The sequence below is a fragment of the Salvelinus alpinus genome, chromosome 31 (assembly GCF_045679555.1).
Source record: "Salvelinus alpinus chromosome 31, SLU_Salpinus.1, whole genome shotgun sequence".
NCBI lineage: Eukaryota > Metazoa > Chordata > Actinopteri > Salmoniformes > Salmonidae > Salvelinus > Salvelinus alpinus.
Genome location: NC_092116.1, coordinates 26,848,895 through 26,865,230, shown reverse-complemented (window position 1 = coordinate 26,865,230; position 16,336 = coordinate 26,848,895). Strand labels below are relative to the sequence as shown.

Here is a 16,336-nt window from a genome sequence, read left to right as displayed (position 1 = left end):
TCCCCGGTGTCTCCTTGGTGTCTCCCTGGTGTCTCCCTGGTGTCTCCCTGGTGTCTCCCTGGTGACTCCCTGGTGTCTCCCTGGTGTCTCCCTGGTGACTCCCCGGTGTCTCCCCGGTGTCTCCCTGGTGTCTCCCTGATGTCTCCCTGGTGTCTCCCTGGTGACTCCCTGGTGTCTCCCTGGTGTCTCCCTGGTGTCTCCCTGGTGGATCCCTGATGTCTCCCTGGTGTCTCCCTGGTGACTCCCTGGTATCTCCCCGGTGTCTCCCTTCCTGCATGTGTATTTCCCTGGTGTCTCCCTGGTGTCTCCCTGGTGTCTCCCTGGTGTCTCCCTGGTGACTCCCTGGTGTCTCCCCGGTGTCTCCCTGGTGACTCCCTGGTGTCTCCCCGGTGTCTCCCTGGTGTCTCCCTGATGTCTCCCTGGTGTCTCCCTGGTGTCTCCCTGGTGACTCCCTGATGTCTCCCTGGTGTCTCCCTGGTGACTCCCTGGTGTCTCCCCGGTGTCTCCCTTCCTGCATGTGTATTTCCCTGGTGTCTCCCTGGTGTCTCCCTGGTGTCTCCCTGGTGTCTCCCTGGTGACTCCCTGGTGTCTCCCCGGTGTCTCCTTGGTGTCTCCCTGGTGTCTCCCTGGTGTCTCCCTGGTGTCTCCCTGGTGACTCCCTGGTGTCTCCCTGGTGTCTCCCTGGTGACTCCCCGGTGTCTCCCCGGTGTCTCCCTGGTGTCTCCCTGATGTCTCCCTGGTGTCTCCCTGGTGACTCCCTGGTGTCTCCCTGGTGTCTCCCTGATGTCTCCCTGGTGTCTCCCTGATGTCTCCCTGGTGACTCCCTGATGTCTCCCTGGTGTCTCCCTGGTGTCTCCCTCCTTGCCTGTGTATTTCCCTGGTGTCTCCCTGGTGTCTCCCTGGTGTCTCCCTGGTGACTCCCTGGTGTCTCCCTGCCTGCCTACATATTATCTACCTCACTGGTGTCTCCCCGGTGTCTCCCCGGTGTCTCCCTGGTGTCTCCCTCCCTGCCTGTGTATTTCCCCGGTGTCTCCCTGGTGTCTCCCTGGGGTCTCCCTGGTGACTCCCTGGGGTCTCCCTGGTGTCTCCCTGGTGTCTCCCTTCCTGCCTGTGTATTTCCCTGGTGTCTCCCTGGTGTCTCCCTGGTGTCTCCCTGGGGTCTCCCTGGTGTCTCCCTCCTTGCCTGTGTATTTCCCTGGTGTCTCCCTGGTGTCTCCCTGGTGTCTCCCTGGTGACTCCCCGGTGTCTCCCCGGTGTCTCCCTGGTGTCTCCCTGATGTCTCCCTGGTGTCTCCCTGGTGACTCCCTGGTGTCTCCCTGGTGTCTCCCTGATGTCTCCCTGGTGTCTCCCTGATGTCTCCCTGGTGACTCCCTGATGTCTCCCTGGTGTCTCCCTGGTGTCTCCCTCCTTGCCTGTGTATTTCCCTGGTGTCTCCCTGGTGTCTCCCTGGTGTCTCCCTGGTGACTCCCTGGTGTCTCCCCGGTGTCTCCCTGGTGTCTCCCTGATGTCTCCCTGGTGTCTCCCTGGTGTCTCCCTGGTGACTCCCTGATGTCTCCCTGGTGTCTCCCTGGTGACTCCCTGGTGTCTCCCTGGTGTCTCCCTTCCTGCCTGTGTATTTCCCTGGTGTCTCCCTGGTGTCTCCCCGGTGTCTCCCTGGTGTCTCCCTGGTGTCTCCCTGGTGACTCCCTGATGTCTCCCTGGTGTCTCCCTGGTGACTCCCTGGTGTCTCCCCGGTGTCTCCCTTCCTGCATGTGTATTTCCCCGGTGTCTCCCCGGTGTCTCCCTGGTGACTCCCTGATGTCTCCCTGGTGTCTCCCTGGTGACTCCCTGGTGTCTCCCCGGTGTCTCCCTCCCTGCCTGTGTATTTCCCTGGTGTCTCCCTGGTGTCTCCCTGGTGTCTCCCTGGTGACTCCCTGATGTCTCCCTGGTGTCTCCCTGGTGACTCCCTGGTGTCTCCCCGGTGTCTCCCTCCCTGCCTGTGTATTTCCCTGGTGTCTCCCTGGTGATTCCCTGATGTCTCCCTGGTGTCTCCCTGGTGATTCCCTGGTGTCTCCCTGGTGATTCCCTGGTGTCTCCCTGGTGTCTCCCTGGTGTCTCCCTGGTGTCTCCCTCCCTGCCTGTGTATTTCCCTGGTGTCTCCCCGGTGTCTCCCCGGTGTCTCCCTGGTGTCTCCCTGCTTGTACTACCCTCATCTGACCACAGGGGGGTAGAAAGACATGGAGGGAGAGATACTGTACAGTACAGTCGTGGCCAAAAGTTTTGAGAATGACACAAATATTAATTTTCACAAAGTCTGCTGCCTCAGTGTCTTTAGATATTTTTGTCAGATGTTACTATGGAATACTGAAGAATAATTACAAGCATTTCATAAGTGTCAAAGGCTTTTATTGACAATTACATGAAGTTGATGCAAAGAGTCAATATTTGCAGTGTTGACCCTTCTTTTTCAAGACCTCTGCAATCCGCCCTGGCATGCTGTCAATTAACATCTGGGCCACATCCTGACTGATGGTAGCCCATTCTTGCATAATCAGTGCTTGGAGTTTGTCCGAATTTGTGGGTTTTTGTTTGTTCACCCACCTCTTGAGGATTGACCACAAGTTCTCAATGTGATTAAGGTCTGGGTAGTTTCCTGGCCATGAACCCAAAATATCGATGTTTTGTTCCCCGAGCCACTTAGTTATCACTTTTGCCTTATGGCAAGGTGCTCCATCATGCTGGAAAAGGCATTGTTCATCACCAAACTGTTCCTGGATGGTTGGGAGAAGTTGCTCTCGGAGGATGTGTTGGTACCATTCTTTATTCATGGCTGTGTTCTTAGGAAACATTGTGAGTGAGCCCACTCCCTTGGCTGAGCAGCAACCCCACACATGAATGGTCTCAGGATGCTTTACTGTTGGCATGACACAGGACTGATGGTAGCGCTCACCTTGTCTTTTTTCCGGATGCCCCAAACAATCGGAAAGGGGATTCATCAGAGAAAATGACTTTACCCCGGTCCTCAGCAGTCCAATCCATGTACCTTTTGCAGAATATCCCTATGGGCCCTATGGGTAGTGCACTACTTTAGACCAGAGCCCTATGGGTAGTGCACTACTTTTGACCAGGGCCCTATGGGTAGTGCACTACTTTAGACCAGAGCCCTATGGGTAGTGCACTACTTTAGACCAGGGCCCTATGGGTAGTGCACTACTTTAGACCAGGGCCCTATACATAGTGCACTACTTTTGACCAGGGCCCTATATATAGTGCACTACTTTAGACCAGGGCCCTATGGGTAGTGCACTACTTTAGACCAGGGCCCTATATATAGTGCACTACTTTTGACCAGGGCCCTATATATAGTGCACTACTTTAGACCAGGGCCCTATATATAGTGCACTACTTTAGACCAGGGCCCTATATATAGTGCACTACTTTAGACCAGGGCCCTATATATAGTGCACTACTTTAGACCAGGGCCCTATATATAGTGCACTACTTTTGACCAGGGCCCTATATATAGTGCACTACTTTAGACCAGGGCCCTATATATAGTGCACTACTTTAGACCAGGGCCCTATATATAGTGCACTACTTTAGACCAGGGCCCTATATATACTGCACTACTTTAGACCAGGGCCCACACGGTTCCATTTGGGATGTAACCAGTAAGAGTTATGTATGAGTATGAGTATGAGTGGACTACCTCAATAATTTATCACCAGGCCTTTTAACATGCAATACATTTTCTTTACACGGTCTGACACACACACACACACACACACACACACACACACACACACACACACACACACACACACACACACACACACACACACACACACACACACACACACACACACACAGTGAAATGTCAAGAGGGAAACTCAACACCAAAAAATGACTTAGCTTCTTTCATTTTTATCAGTTTATTTGGCAAATAAATCTCACTTGTTTTGTATTTTATTTATTTACAATAGTAAAAAATAAATCATTTGTCAGCGATATTTAGGATTATACATTGGACACTTACAGTGCAATTATTGTAACATGTCCCTTCTCATAATGTCCCAAATGGCACCCTATTCCCACTGGATTTCACTACATCTGACAAGGGCACATAGGGCTCTGGTCAAAAGTAGTGCACTACCCATAGGGCTCTGGTCAAAAGTAGTGCACTACCCATAGGGCTCCTGGTCAAAAGTAGTGCACTATGTAGGGAATAGGGTGCCATTTGGAACACACATATAAAGTGCATTGTACTTTGTCATCATCATCACATGGAAATTTAACAATACAAAGAAGAAAATACAAACATGATTCCAGGCTGCATCCTAAATCACACCCTATCCCCTACACAGTCCGCTGCTTTTGCTATTGGAGATAGGGTGTCATTTGGGACGTAAACAATAAGAACAACAATAATATGTCAGCTCTGTTATGTCACAGTATCATCAACCAATCAAGTCCCTTGTTCAGGGCCTGACTTCCTTATTCTATGAGGGACACATCCTAACTTTTTTTTGATCAGACCGTTTCTTTACCCAAATCTAACTGCCTGTAGCTCAGGACCAGAAGCAAGGACATGCATGTTCTTGATACCATTTGAAATGAAACAGTTGTGGAAATGGGAAATTAATGTAGGAGAATATAACACATTAGATCTTGTAAAAGAAAATACAACGTTTTTTTGTCTTTGAAATGCAAGAGAAAGGCCAAAATGTTATAGTCCAGTTTAGGCGCAATATATATTGCAGTGTATGTGCAACGTTTTAGACTGATTCAATGAACCATTGTATTTCTGTTCAAGACTGCCCAAATGTGCCTAATTGGTTTATTGATACATTTTCAAGTTCATAACTGTGCACTCTCCTCAAAACAATAGCATGGTATTATTTCACTGTAATAGCTACTGTAAATTGGACAGTGCAGTTAGATAAACAGGTATTTAAGCTTTTTGCCAATGTCAGAGATGTCTATGTCCTGGGAAATGTTCTTGTTACTTACAACCTCATGCTAATCACATTAGCCTACGTTAGCTCAACCGACCCGCGGGGGATCCACCGATCCTGTAGAGGTTTTCAGTTTAAGTTAGGATTCTCCCCTAAGAAACAATGACAATTCAACCGTAAACAATGTTTAATCTGTGAAGGCTATACATGGTCCCAGTGAAGTAAGTTTAGCTCTCGGGTATATAGGCTATGGACAATCTTTTAGTAAAAGTGAAGGGGTGACAGGGAGATAAAATGGCCTAACATGACATTTGCCCATGTTCTAAAATGTTAATGAATGGGGTTTACATAGCCTAGTGCTTTCAATGTGCTGAAAGCTCTTTACACAGTGGGAAAGGCTAGTTGATTTAGTGAGTCAGTCTCTTTTGATTTACTCCCATGTGCACACACACACACACACACACACACACACACACACACACACACACACACACACACACACACACACACACACACACACACACACACACACACACACACACACACACACACACACACACACACACACACACACACACACACACACACACACACACAGGTGGCTTAGGTTTAGTGGTTCTTTTGTTAAGCAGCAAAAGCCTTAGCAACGGAATCCATCTTTACACAGACTCCGAAATGAGAGAGAGAGAGAGAGAGAGAGAGAGAGAGAGAGAGAGAGAGAGAGAGAGAGAGAGAGAGAGAGAGAGAGAGAGAGAGAGAGAGAGAGAGAGAGAGAGAGAGAGAGAGAGAGAGAGAGAGAGAGAGAGAGAGAGAGTGATGAAGGAGAGATGGGTAAAGTTAGGAACGTGGGGGGGGGGAGAGGGAAGCATGGGCAGAGAGAAGAGGTGGGAGAAAGAAAGTTGGGGTAGGGGTTGGGGATAAAAATGTTCCTAGATCAGTCTTGTTTGATCAGGGTCTTGTATATCATCTCAACATCAGACGTGATAGGCTATCATACTATTTCAAAGCTCGTGAATGCCTTTACCTTGAAATACACCAGACAGAGATGCATACGTGATAAATACATCAGCCAAAATAAACCACTAGTCATAAGTAAGAAATATGGCACTTTTTAGCATAATCCACCACACATTGTTTCAAGAAATGATTTTGACCATCGATAAGAACACACACTCACACACATTAACAACCATATTATTTAAACTCATGCCCTGATGATGAATATGTAAAAATATGTAAAATATGTAAAAATATGTTTCTGTACAGCATTGAATAAGGAAAATAACCCCCTTTCTCTCCTGAAGAGACAGTGGCAAGGGTATAGAAATAGAATGAGTAGAATCTATTTATATAGGTTTGTCTACAGCAGTATGGCCCATCTTGGTGTGTTTATACATACGAGAGTCAAGCTTTTATCCTGGAGGCCCACCGTGTCTGCTGTAGTTTTCGTTCCTCTGTTAATTGACCAATTAACCAATTAACATCACTGATTGGCTATAGAGTGCTCACAGCTGGTTTCCAGGTGTGATTCAAGAGACTAATTAAAAGTCAATGATGACGATCACCTGGTTCGTGATCATCAGGCACCAAAACGGAAGAAAACGGAGTGAAACTAAAATGGACAACCTGCCGTATTTTCATTCCTCCGATTCGATCCTCCGATTTCTATTGGACAAATTAATTGTGAACCACGGGGTGACACACACACACACACACACACACACACACACACACACACACACACACACACACACACACACACACACACACACACACACACACACACACACACACACACACACACACACACACACACACACACACACACACACAGTGCTAGGTCGTTCCACCCCCGCTCTATAGGCATAACAGAGTATATATTCATAACGGGATTCAATGACATTTGAGGACGCACCTCACATAAGAAGACATCAGAGAGTTTCCACCACCGTGGTTAAACGTTTCCATCAGAGAGTTTCCACCACCGTGGTTAAACGTTTCCATCAGAGAGTTTCCACCACCGTGGTTAAACGTTTCCATCAGAGAGTTTCCACCACCGTGGTTAAACGTTTCCCCCAGAGAGTTTCCACCACCGTGGTTAAACGTTTCCCCCAGAGAGTTTCCACCACCGTGGTTAAACGTTTCCATCAGAGAGTTTCCACCACCGTGGTTAAACGTTTCCATCAGAGAGTTTCCACCACCGTGGTTAAACGTTTCCATCAGAGAGTTTCCACCACCGTGGTTAAACGTTTCCCTCAGAGAGTTTCCACCACCGCGGTTAAACGTTTCCCCCAGAGAGTTTCCACCACCGTGGTTAAACGTTTCCATCAGAGAGTTTCCACCACCGTGGTTGAACGTTTCCATCAGAGAGTTTCCACCACCATGGTTAAACGTTTCCATCAGAGAGTTTCCACCACCCCGGTTAAACGTTTCCATCAGAGAGTTTCCACCACCGTGGTTAAACGTTTCCCTCAGAGAGTTTCCACCACCGTGGTTAAACGTTTCCATCAGAGAGTTTCCACCACCGTGGTTGAACGTTTCCATCAGAGAGTTTCCACCACCGTGGTGGAAACCAACGTTTCCATCAGAGTGACCAGGGGTGTATTCATTATTCACAAATATAAACCCAATATAAACCCAATATAAACCTGTTGTCTTCTGCTTTGAAGGCTGACACAAGCAGATAATACTTATCTGGATGTTATCATAGATATACATCATATATCATAGATACACATCATATCTAGATCTATCTAGAATCTAGTTCTATAATCAGTCACATGGTATGTAGATTTAGGCTAACGTGTTTCTGTTTATTTTTTATTGTTGAATGTTGTGAGAGTTGAAGGGATTCTATCGGTCATTAGTTCCAGTTTCCCTTCTCTCAGTTGTAGCTTTTTGAGATTGACCTGTACACGGTAGTAAGTAATACTGTTGGAGCTATTTTATCCACTACAAACACATTGAACGTTATTGCAGAGGAGTTGGGTACGATAAGGCCAACGGAAGAGTTACAGAATCTGCATTTTCAAGGAATTGGAGGAATTGGGTTTGCATTCATTGCCTGACTACACTACAGACCCAATGGAACCCTATTCCCTATCTAGTGCACTGCTTTGCAGGGCCCATAGAGCTCACAATTAGTGCACTATATCGGCAACAGGGTGCCATTCGGGGCTCAGCCTAACAGGGAAAGCATGTGACTGTTCGCTCATCCACCCCACTGAATAGAAAACTATAGAAAAGACACCATTTTACAAAGTAGAAAAATCCCATCATCAACATTATGAACAAGTTATTGTCCAGTAAGTTAACGTCCAGTAAGTTAACGTCCAGTAAGTTAACGTCCAGTAAGTTATTGTCCAGTAAGTTCATGTCCAGTAAGTTCATGTCCAGTAAGTTAACGTCCAGTAAGTTAACGTCCAGTAAGTTAACGTCCAGTAAGTTAACGTCCAGTAAGTTAATTTCCAGTAAGTTAACGTCCAGTAAGTTAATTTCCAGTAAGTTAACGTCCAGTAAGTTAGTGTCCAGTAAGTTAATGTCCAGTAAGTTAATGTCCAGTAAGTTAATTTCCAGTAAGTTAATTTCCAGTAAGTTATTGTCCAGTAAGTTATTGTCCAGTAAGTAAATGTCCAGTAAGTTATTGTCCAGTACGTTAACGTCCAGTAAGTTAACGTCCAGTAAGTTAACGTCCAGTAAGTTATTGTCCAGTAAGTTAACGTCCAGTAAGTTAACGTCCAGTAAGTTAACGTCCAGCAAGTTATTGTCCAGTAAGTTAATGTCCAGTAAGTTAACGTCCAGTAAGTTATTGTCCAGTAAGTTAATGTCCAGTAAGTTAATGTCCAGTAAGTTAATGTCCAGTAAGTTAATTTCCAGTAAGTTAATTTCCAGTAAGTTATTGTCCAGTAAGTTATTGTCCAGTAAGTTATTGTCCAGTAAGTTATTGTCCAGTAAGTAAATGTCCAGTAAGTTATTATCCAGTAAGTTATTGTCCAGTAAGTTAACGTCCAGTAAGTTAATGTCCAGTAAGTTAACGTCCAGTAAGTTATTGTCCAGTAAGTTAATGTCCAGTAAGTTATTATCCAGTAAGTTAATGTCCAGTAAGTTAACGTCCAGTAAGTTAACACCCAGTAAGTAATGTCCAGTCCTGTGCTCCATTTTGAGAGTTGCTTGTTATAGTTTGTTCTTTGTTTGTTTAGTTTTTTTACTAATTGTCCATTTAAACACCAAGCAAGCCCTCTAAGACTTTCCCTTTTTCCCAACACAGCCGACTATCACCATGACTGGTACATCACATGGCACATATAGTCCACAGTAGTATTTTACCATTGTTGGTGTGTTGCTGTTGATGTTTGTACTAAACAGTGGATGCGGTTGCAGAATCGAGAGCAAACAAGAATGATTATGATTCTTTTTAAGACAGTACTAGTATATCTCTGGTTTCTGTTCAGTTTGTGGGCTTCATCCTAATAGTCTAATTTTGCGTCCTCTCCTCATCTCTTTTCCTTACTAACCACATATCCAGTCAGTGTCTTTCAACCATCAGAGATCGTGAAGGAAAGGAGACAAGGAAATGGAAGCCGTTCCATTAGGATGCAGAAGTAACCTAAAGTATTCTCATTGTACCACAAGTTAACTCTGTCATTGGAGCTTTTGTACATCAGTTAACTACAAGCTTCCCTTTCAGGGAGAAACTAACCTCATTATAATCTCTCTGTCTGTGTGTGTGTGTGTGTGTGTTTGCGTGTGTGTCTGTCTATCTGTGTGAGAATGAAACCGTGGGTCGCATTACCCTACCACCGCTGCTCGGCTCACCTTGCAAAACCTCATTAACCCACCGCATCGTTGATCCGGCTGAGGCTAAGACACGTCAGCTTCTCTCTTACAGACGTCCAGAGATACAGAGCCGAGAGGGAGCGTGTGGTTTGGAGCTTGTGTTGAGACATAGACAGCGTTGAGAGAGAGGGGTATATAGGCCAATAGAATCATTTAGATAAAACCCCATAGAGTCGGTTTTGTGTTTTACATTCCGTCAGGGGCAGACTGGTCCATTTTTAGCCAATGGGACTGTCTAACTTCGGTTTTTAAGCGCAAAATGATCATTATCTGGCTAATATTGTTCAAGGAAATAAATGGACAGGTTTGTTAGAAATGCCAGGGCTGATTTCTGGTCCCAGTCTGGTCCTGCATTCCGTTCTGCTGTGCTGCTGTTGTCTATTGTCCATGCATCGGCAGCTAATCAATAGAACCCTATTGGATCCATGTTCACTTCACCTGACATGAAGGGTAGTCAATATGCTGTTTACATTGTGGGTTTTCAGACGTGGGTTAATCAATCGTTATCATTTAGCTTGTCTGCCTAAATCAATACTTCTAAACCCACGTGTACATAATCAATAAGGCCAGTTGAAATGTTATTTCAAGTCCCTTTAATGATAGCATATGATATCGAATTCCGATGTGTAGACCTATTAATTGTTGTGATTGCCTGTCACACAATACTTTCAACCTACGATCATTCTAAAAGGATACTAGCCAGATATGACAGACTCCCTCTGCTGTCACTTGGTTAGAACCCACCTCGTCATTTAGAACCATTAGTTAGACCTAGAATGGCTAGAACCCACCGTGTCATTTAGAACCATTAGTTAGAACTATAATGGCTAGAACCCACCGTGTCATTTAGAACCATTAGTTAGAACTAGAATGGTTAGAACCCACCGTGTCATTTAGAACCATTAGTTAGAACTAGAATGGTTAGAACCCACCGTGTCATTTAGAACCATTAGTTAGAACTAGAATGGTTAGAACCCACCGTGTCATTTAGAACCATTAGTTAGAACTAGAATGGTTAGAACCCACCGTGTCATTTAGAACCATTAGTTAGAACTAGAAAGGTTAGAACCCACCGTGTCATTTAGAACCATTAGTTAGAACTAGAATGGTTAGAACCCACCGTGTCATTTAGAACCATTAGTTAGAACTAGAATGGTTAGAACCCACCGTGTCATTTAGAACCATTAGTTAGAACTAGAATGGTTAGAAGCCACCGTGTCATTTAGAACCATTAGTTAGAACTAGAAAGGTTAGAACCCACCGTGTCATTTAGAACCATTAGTTAGAACTAGAATGGTTAGAAGCCACCGTGTCATTTAGAACCATTAGTTAGAACTAGAATGGTTAGAACCCACCGTGTCATTTAGAACCATTAGTTAGAACTAGAATGGTTAGAACCCACCGTGTCATTTAGAACCATTAGTTAGAACTAGAATGGTTAGAACCCACCACACCGCAAAGTGATCGAAACTCCGCCAAAGGCCCTGCGAACACAAGCCCCGGCTGTGACACACGTTTTGTCACCTCTCGCTCTGTCTGTCTGGAAAGATAAACTCACAGGGCTGTGTTTTCTCCTTCTCTCTACACCAGGCCTGTTTTCCAATGAATTATTCAACCGTACAACCAGTGAGACGTGTGAAAACGACGGTCTGGTTAGCTGGCTCCGGATAGAATTTCCCTTGACCTTAGACACAGATCTAGAATCAGATTTCACTTTCCAAATTGGTTAAATTAACCAGTAAGGGGGAGAGTGCAAAAACTGACCATAGAGCAGAATCATGTAGGGACTACAAGCATCAGCTCGCTGGTCGCTATCCATGGTGCTGAAGTTAGCTTTTGACGCACATTGGCAATGTCTTGACGCTGTGTTTCGCTGTCCGTGGTGCTGAATCGGTTTTAGCTGCCGGTGTGTTTCTAGAATTACTAGAACGATGACTTGACTGTAATTGCATTTCTATTCCTCATGACTGTAGGCCGGCAACATACAGACGATTGCTTAGTAGCTCTAAAAAAAAATGTTTTTCTGGTTGATAGCATTGGTAATAACAGGGAAACCTTTTGGGGCTTGTGGGCTTTTCAAAATATGTTATGTTTCTTCTCCAAGAGTAACAATGAATCAGACTTTATATCGGCTTTGTCTGTCTGTCTGTCTGTCTGTCTGTCTGTCTGTCTGTCTGTCTGTCTGTCTGTCTGTCTGTCTGTCTGTCTGTCTGTCTGTCTGTCTGTCTGAGTTGGTGGTTCTTGCTTATCATGAGTGTCTGTCTGTCTGTCTGTCTGTCTGTCTGTCTGTCTGTCTGTCTGTCTGTCTGTCTGTCTGTCTGTCTGTCTGTCTGTCTGTCTGTCTGTCTGTCTGCCTGCCTGCCTGCCTGCCTGCCTGGCCTGCCTGCCTGCACAACAAGATCGTTGTGGCATGATAGTTTCTAAGGTTTTGAATGAAAACCTCATTAGCATTCTCACCTAACACACATTACCATTGTTGGCTAGTTAGCTCATCATAAGCAAGTTAGCTCATCATAAGCAAGTTAGCTCATGATAAGCAAGTTAGCTCATCATAAGCAAGTTAGCTCATCATAAGCAAGTTAGCTCATCATAAGTAAGTTAGCTCATGATAAGCAAGTTAGCTCATGATAAGCAAGTTAGCTCATCATAAGTAAGTTAGCTCATCATAAGCAAGTTAGCTCATCATAAGAAAGTTAGCTCATCATAAGCAAGTTAGCTCATCATAAGCAAGTTAGCTCATGATAAGCAAGTTAGCTCATCATAAGCAAGTTAGCTCATCATAAGTAAGTTAGCTCATCATGAGTAAGTTAGCTCATCATAAGCAAGTTAGCTCATCATAAGCAAGTTAGCTCATCATAAGCAAGTTAGCTCATCATAAGCAAGTTAGCTCATCATAAGCAAGTTAGCTCATCATAAGTAAGTTAGCTCACCATAAGTAAGTTAGCTCATCATGAGCAAGTTAGCTCATCATAAGTAAGTTAGCTCATCATGAGCAAGTTAGCTCATCATAAGTAAGTTAGCTCATCATAAGTAAGTTAGCTCATCATAAGTAAGTTAGCTCATCATAAGTAAGTTAGTTCATCATAAGTAAGTTAGCTCATCATAAGTAAGTTAGTTCATCATAAGTAAGTTAGCTCATCATAAGTAAGTTAGCTCATCATAAGTAAGTTAGCTCATCATAAGTAAGTTAGCTCATCATAAGTAAGTTAGCTCATCATAAGTAAGTTAGCTCATCATAAGTAAGTTAGCTCATCATAAGTAAGTTAGCTCATCATGAGCAAGTTAGCTCATCTTCCATCGAGGCCACTCCTTAGGCTGTAGTACTCGTGCTCACCCTCTGAACGAGTAGCCTTTTAGAGGCCTATGATCCCCCACTGAAGTGGCATTGTAAAGCGTTTAACCTAAGCCCCACACAATGACAGTTCTGAACCACCAACTCTATCCATTGGGTTACAGTATAGCCTAGGCCCAGGGCAAACCATCCCAGACTTTCTCAGTCCAGTCCATGGCCCCTCATCCTTTGATGAATGAGAGCCACATCCGCCCCTGCAACTCTGATCTAGACCCTGGAGAAGGATGGGAAGGGAGTTACATTGCCAGGTCACCACCCCACACCCTCCCTCTTGCCTTAGGGTCCCCGTTGACTTCACTGAGTCCTCTCCCTAAAGCTTACCCCCTCACTGGAGATCCTAGGGGGGGTCATTACCATGTCCCTTGATCTCACCGCCACAGTCTCTTCTGGATGTCCAGGTTTGCTGGAGGCCCTGGGTCACAGAGCTAGGTTGGAGGGCGTACACCCACACCTCCTCCAATACCGTCATCATCCTGCACCCCTTCTATATACGTCGCTACACCCCCTCCCTAGACATTGCTGAAGGTCCAGGGCCGGAGGGAGAGGTTGGAGCGGTCGTAGCCATGAACAATGCTTCCCTATACATCACTGGACGTCCTGGCTCGAGGTCTCAGACTCAGATTTGACGGGACACACCCACAACACGCCAACCAGAGCCCCTTCTGTATATCCGGGTTCCTGAACGCATATATAATAGGATTTATGACTGAATTACACGCCGCCAGCAGCACCGTAGAGTATGTATATATGATAGGATAGCTTGAATCCGCCACGATAGAATACATAGCAAATGGCAGCCAACACATGGCGAAGGTGCAGAGAATCACGAAGAGCGTCTGGACTCCTTTGGTTGTGGAAATGGCGAGGAACTGATGCTGGACGGCGATTTGCTGAGCGTGACGGAACGCGATCCGACAGATCTGTAGGTAGAGTTGCATCATCAACGCGAAAACCAGTAGGAAGAAGACAGCGAGGGCGACAGCGTTGGATTTGGTGACGGGTCGACAGACTGAGCACGTTGATTGGTCGTCTAGGCAGTTCCACCCGAGCGCGGGGAGGACGCCGAGGACCAGACACACCAACCAGATGACCCCTACCACCAGGTATGTGAAGAGGACAGTCCGCTCCGTGTGGTAGGTCAGCGCGTTGTACAGCGACAGGTACCTGTAATGCAATGAACACTCGAAATCCAGTCCTTGTTTTACATTCACATTTACACCTTTAGCACATTTACACCCAGTGCATTCAACCACGCCGCATATCACTGTCATTGCAAGTAAAACTTTTCTCAACAAAGTAGCTATCTGCAAAGTCAGAAAATGTGAAAACGTCTGTATCCCTTCAATTCTAATTTTAAGATATAAAGAGAGACATAATTATTACCGTACCTGTCCACGGTGATCGCCAAGATATTCAAGATGGATGCCGAGAATGCCGCAATGAGAATCCCTGTGGCAACCAAGGTCACGACCTCTCCCTCGACAAGATAGGTGAACACGAAGTTCAGGATGAGACCGAGACCCGCCAGGAGGTCGGCGAATGCCAGCGAGCCGATCAGGATGAACATTGGGGCTCTGAGGGTCGGCGTGTAGAAGAGGACGGCGATGACCAGAGCGTTCTCGCAGGCGATGAGTGTACCCGTGACACATAACGCCACATCCCATGGGCTGACATCCTGTTGATGACAATAATCATCATATCCTTATCATGATAATCATCATTATATGATAATAACAACAATAATAACCACAATAATAAAATAAAAATCATCACAATCATGAACAAAGTAACAATCATCAACAAAGTAATTATAATCTATATGATGAGAAATTCTCAAAACACCCAAAGGTCACTATACTTATCCAGTAAGATTTTTTTTAAAGCAATGAAATCAGCAATCACAACAAAAAAATTTACTAAACTTGATGACATCATGTCTAACCTGTTGTGAGGTCAGAGGTCGTAAGTCAAGGTCGGAGGTATAGGTGCGGCCAGGGACGTCGGAGGAGGAGGCGTTAACCCCGGGGAGGTCAGGGTAGGAGTCAGGGTAGGGGTCAAGCCAGGGGTCCAGGGACGAGGGGTCAAAGGTCGAGGAGGAAGTAGTGTTCTGGGGGATGCCGCCGCTGCTCATAGCTGCAGCTAGGGAGAGGATCATATCTGGATGGAGGGAGGTGAGAGAAGAAGAACAAGGGGGGTATAGGCTGTATTGAAATAATAAGGAGACGGGACACCATAGTGTTAGCTTTAGGAACGTGTTTAGTTAGATCAAACCGGATACAGAATACAGAGCGTTATGGGTACTGTAGTATACCATGCTACAGAGGGTTATGGGTACTGTAGTATATCATGCTACAGAGGGTTATGGGTACTGTAGTATATCATGCTACTGAGGGTTATGGGTACTGTAGTATATCATGCTACAGAGGGTTATGGGTACTGTAGTATATCATGCTACAGAGGGTTATGGGTACTGTAGTATATCATGCTACAGAGGGTTATGGGTACTGTAGTATATCATGCTACAGAGGGTTATGGGTACTGTAGTATATCATGCTACAGAGGGTTATGGGTACTGTAGTATATCATGCTACAGAGGGTTATGGGTACTGTAGTATATCATGCTACAGAGGGTTATGGGTACTGTAGTATATCATGCTACAGAGGGTTATGGGTACTGTAGTATATCATGCTACAGAGGGTTATGGGTACTGTAGTATATCATGCTACAGAGGGTTATGGGTACTGTAGTATATCATGCTACAGAGGGTTATGGGTACTGTAGTATATCATGCTACAGAGGGTTATGGGTACTGTAGTATATCATGCTACAGAGGGTTATGGGTACTGTAGTATATCATGCTACAGAGGGTTATGGGTACTGTAGTATATCATGCTACAGAGGGTTATGGGTACTGTAGTATATCATGCTACAGAGGGTTATGGGTACTGTAGTATATCATGCTACAGAGGGTGAGGAGAGGGACAGGAGGATATGAGTCCAGGGGGCAGAGATGAGGGGAGAGTTGGGGGAGAGAGGGAGGATGAAGAGGGAAAGGTGAAGAAAGAGAGAGAGAGAGAGAGAGAGAGAGAGAGAGAGAGAGAGAGAGAGAGAGAGAGAGAGAGAGAGAGAGAGAGAGAGAGAGAGTCATAGCAGAGGTGTCCATCACAACAGAGGAATAATGCAACGATTCCCTTCTAAAAATTAAAAATAAAC

The 16,336-nt window shown here is 45.4% G+C and overlaps 1 protein-coding gene across 1 annotated transcript; it reads right to left on the bottom strand.

Moving 5' to 3' along the window:
- Nucleotides 1–3,755: 3,755 nt before the first annotated feature.
- Nucleotides 3,756–16,086, bottom strand: LOC139561379 (G-protein coupled receptor 12-like). Its single transcript, XM_071378423.1, has 3 exons — nt 15,065–16,086; nt 14,511–14,797; nt 3,756–14,286 (listed from the first exon to the last, which is right to left on the bottom strand). Exons 1-3 carry the CDS (start codon nt 15,275–15,277, stop codon nt 13,701–13,703), a joined length of 1,086 nt encoding a protein of 361 aa, XP_071234524.1. The 5' UTR covers nt 15,278–16,086; the 3' UTR covers nt 3,756–13,700.
- Nucleotides 16,087–16,336: the final 250 nt, after the last annotated feature.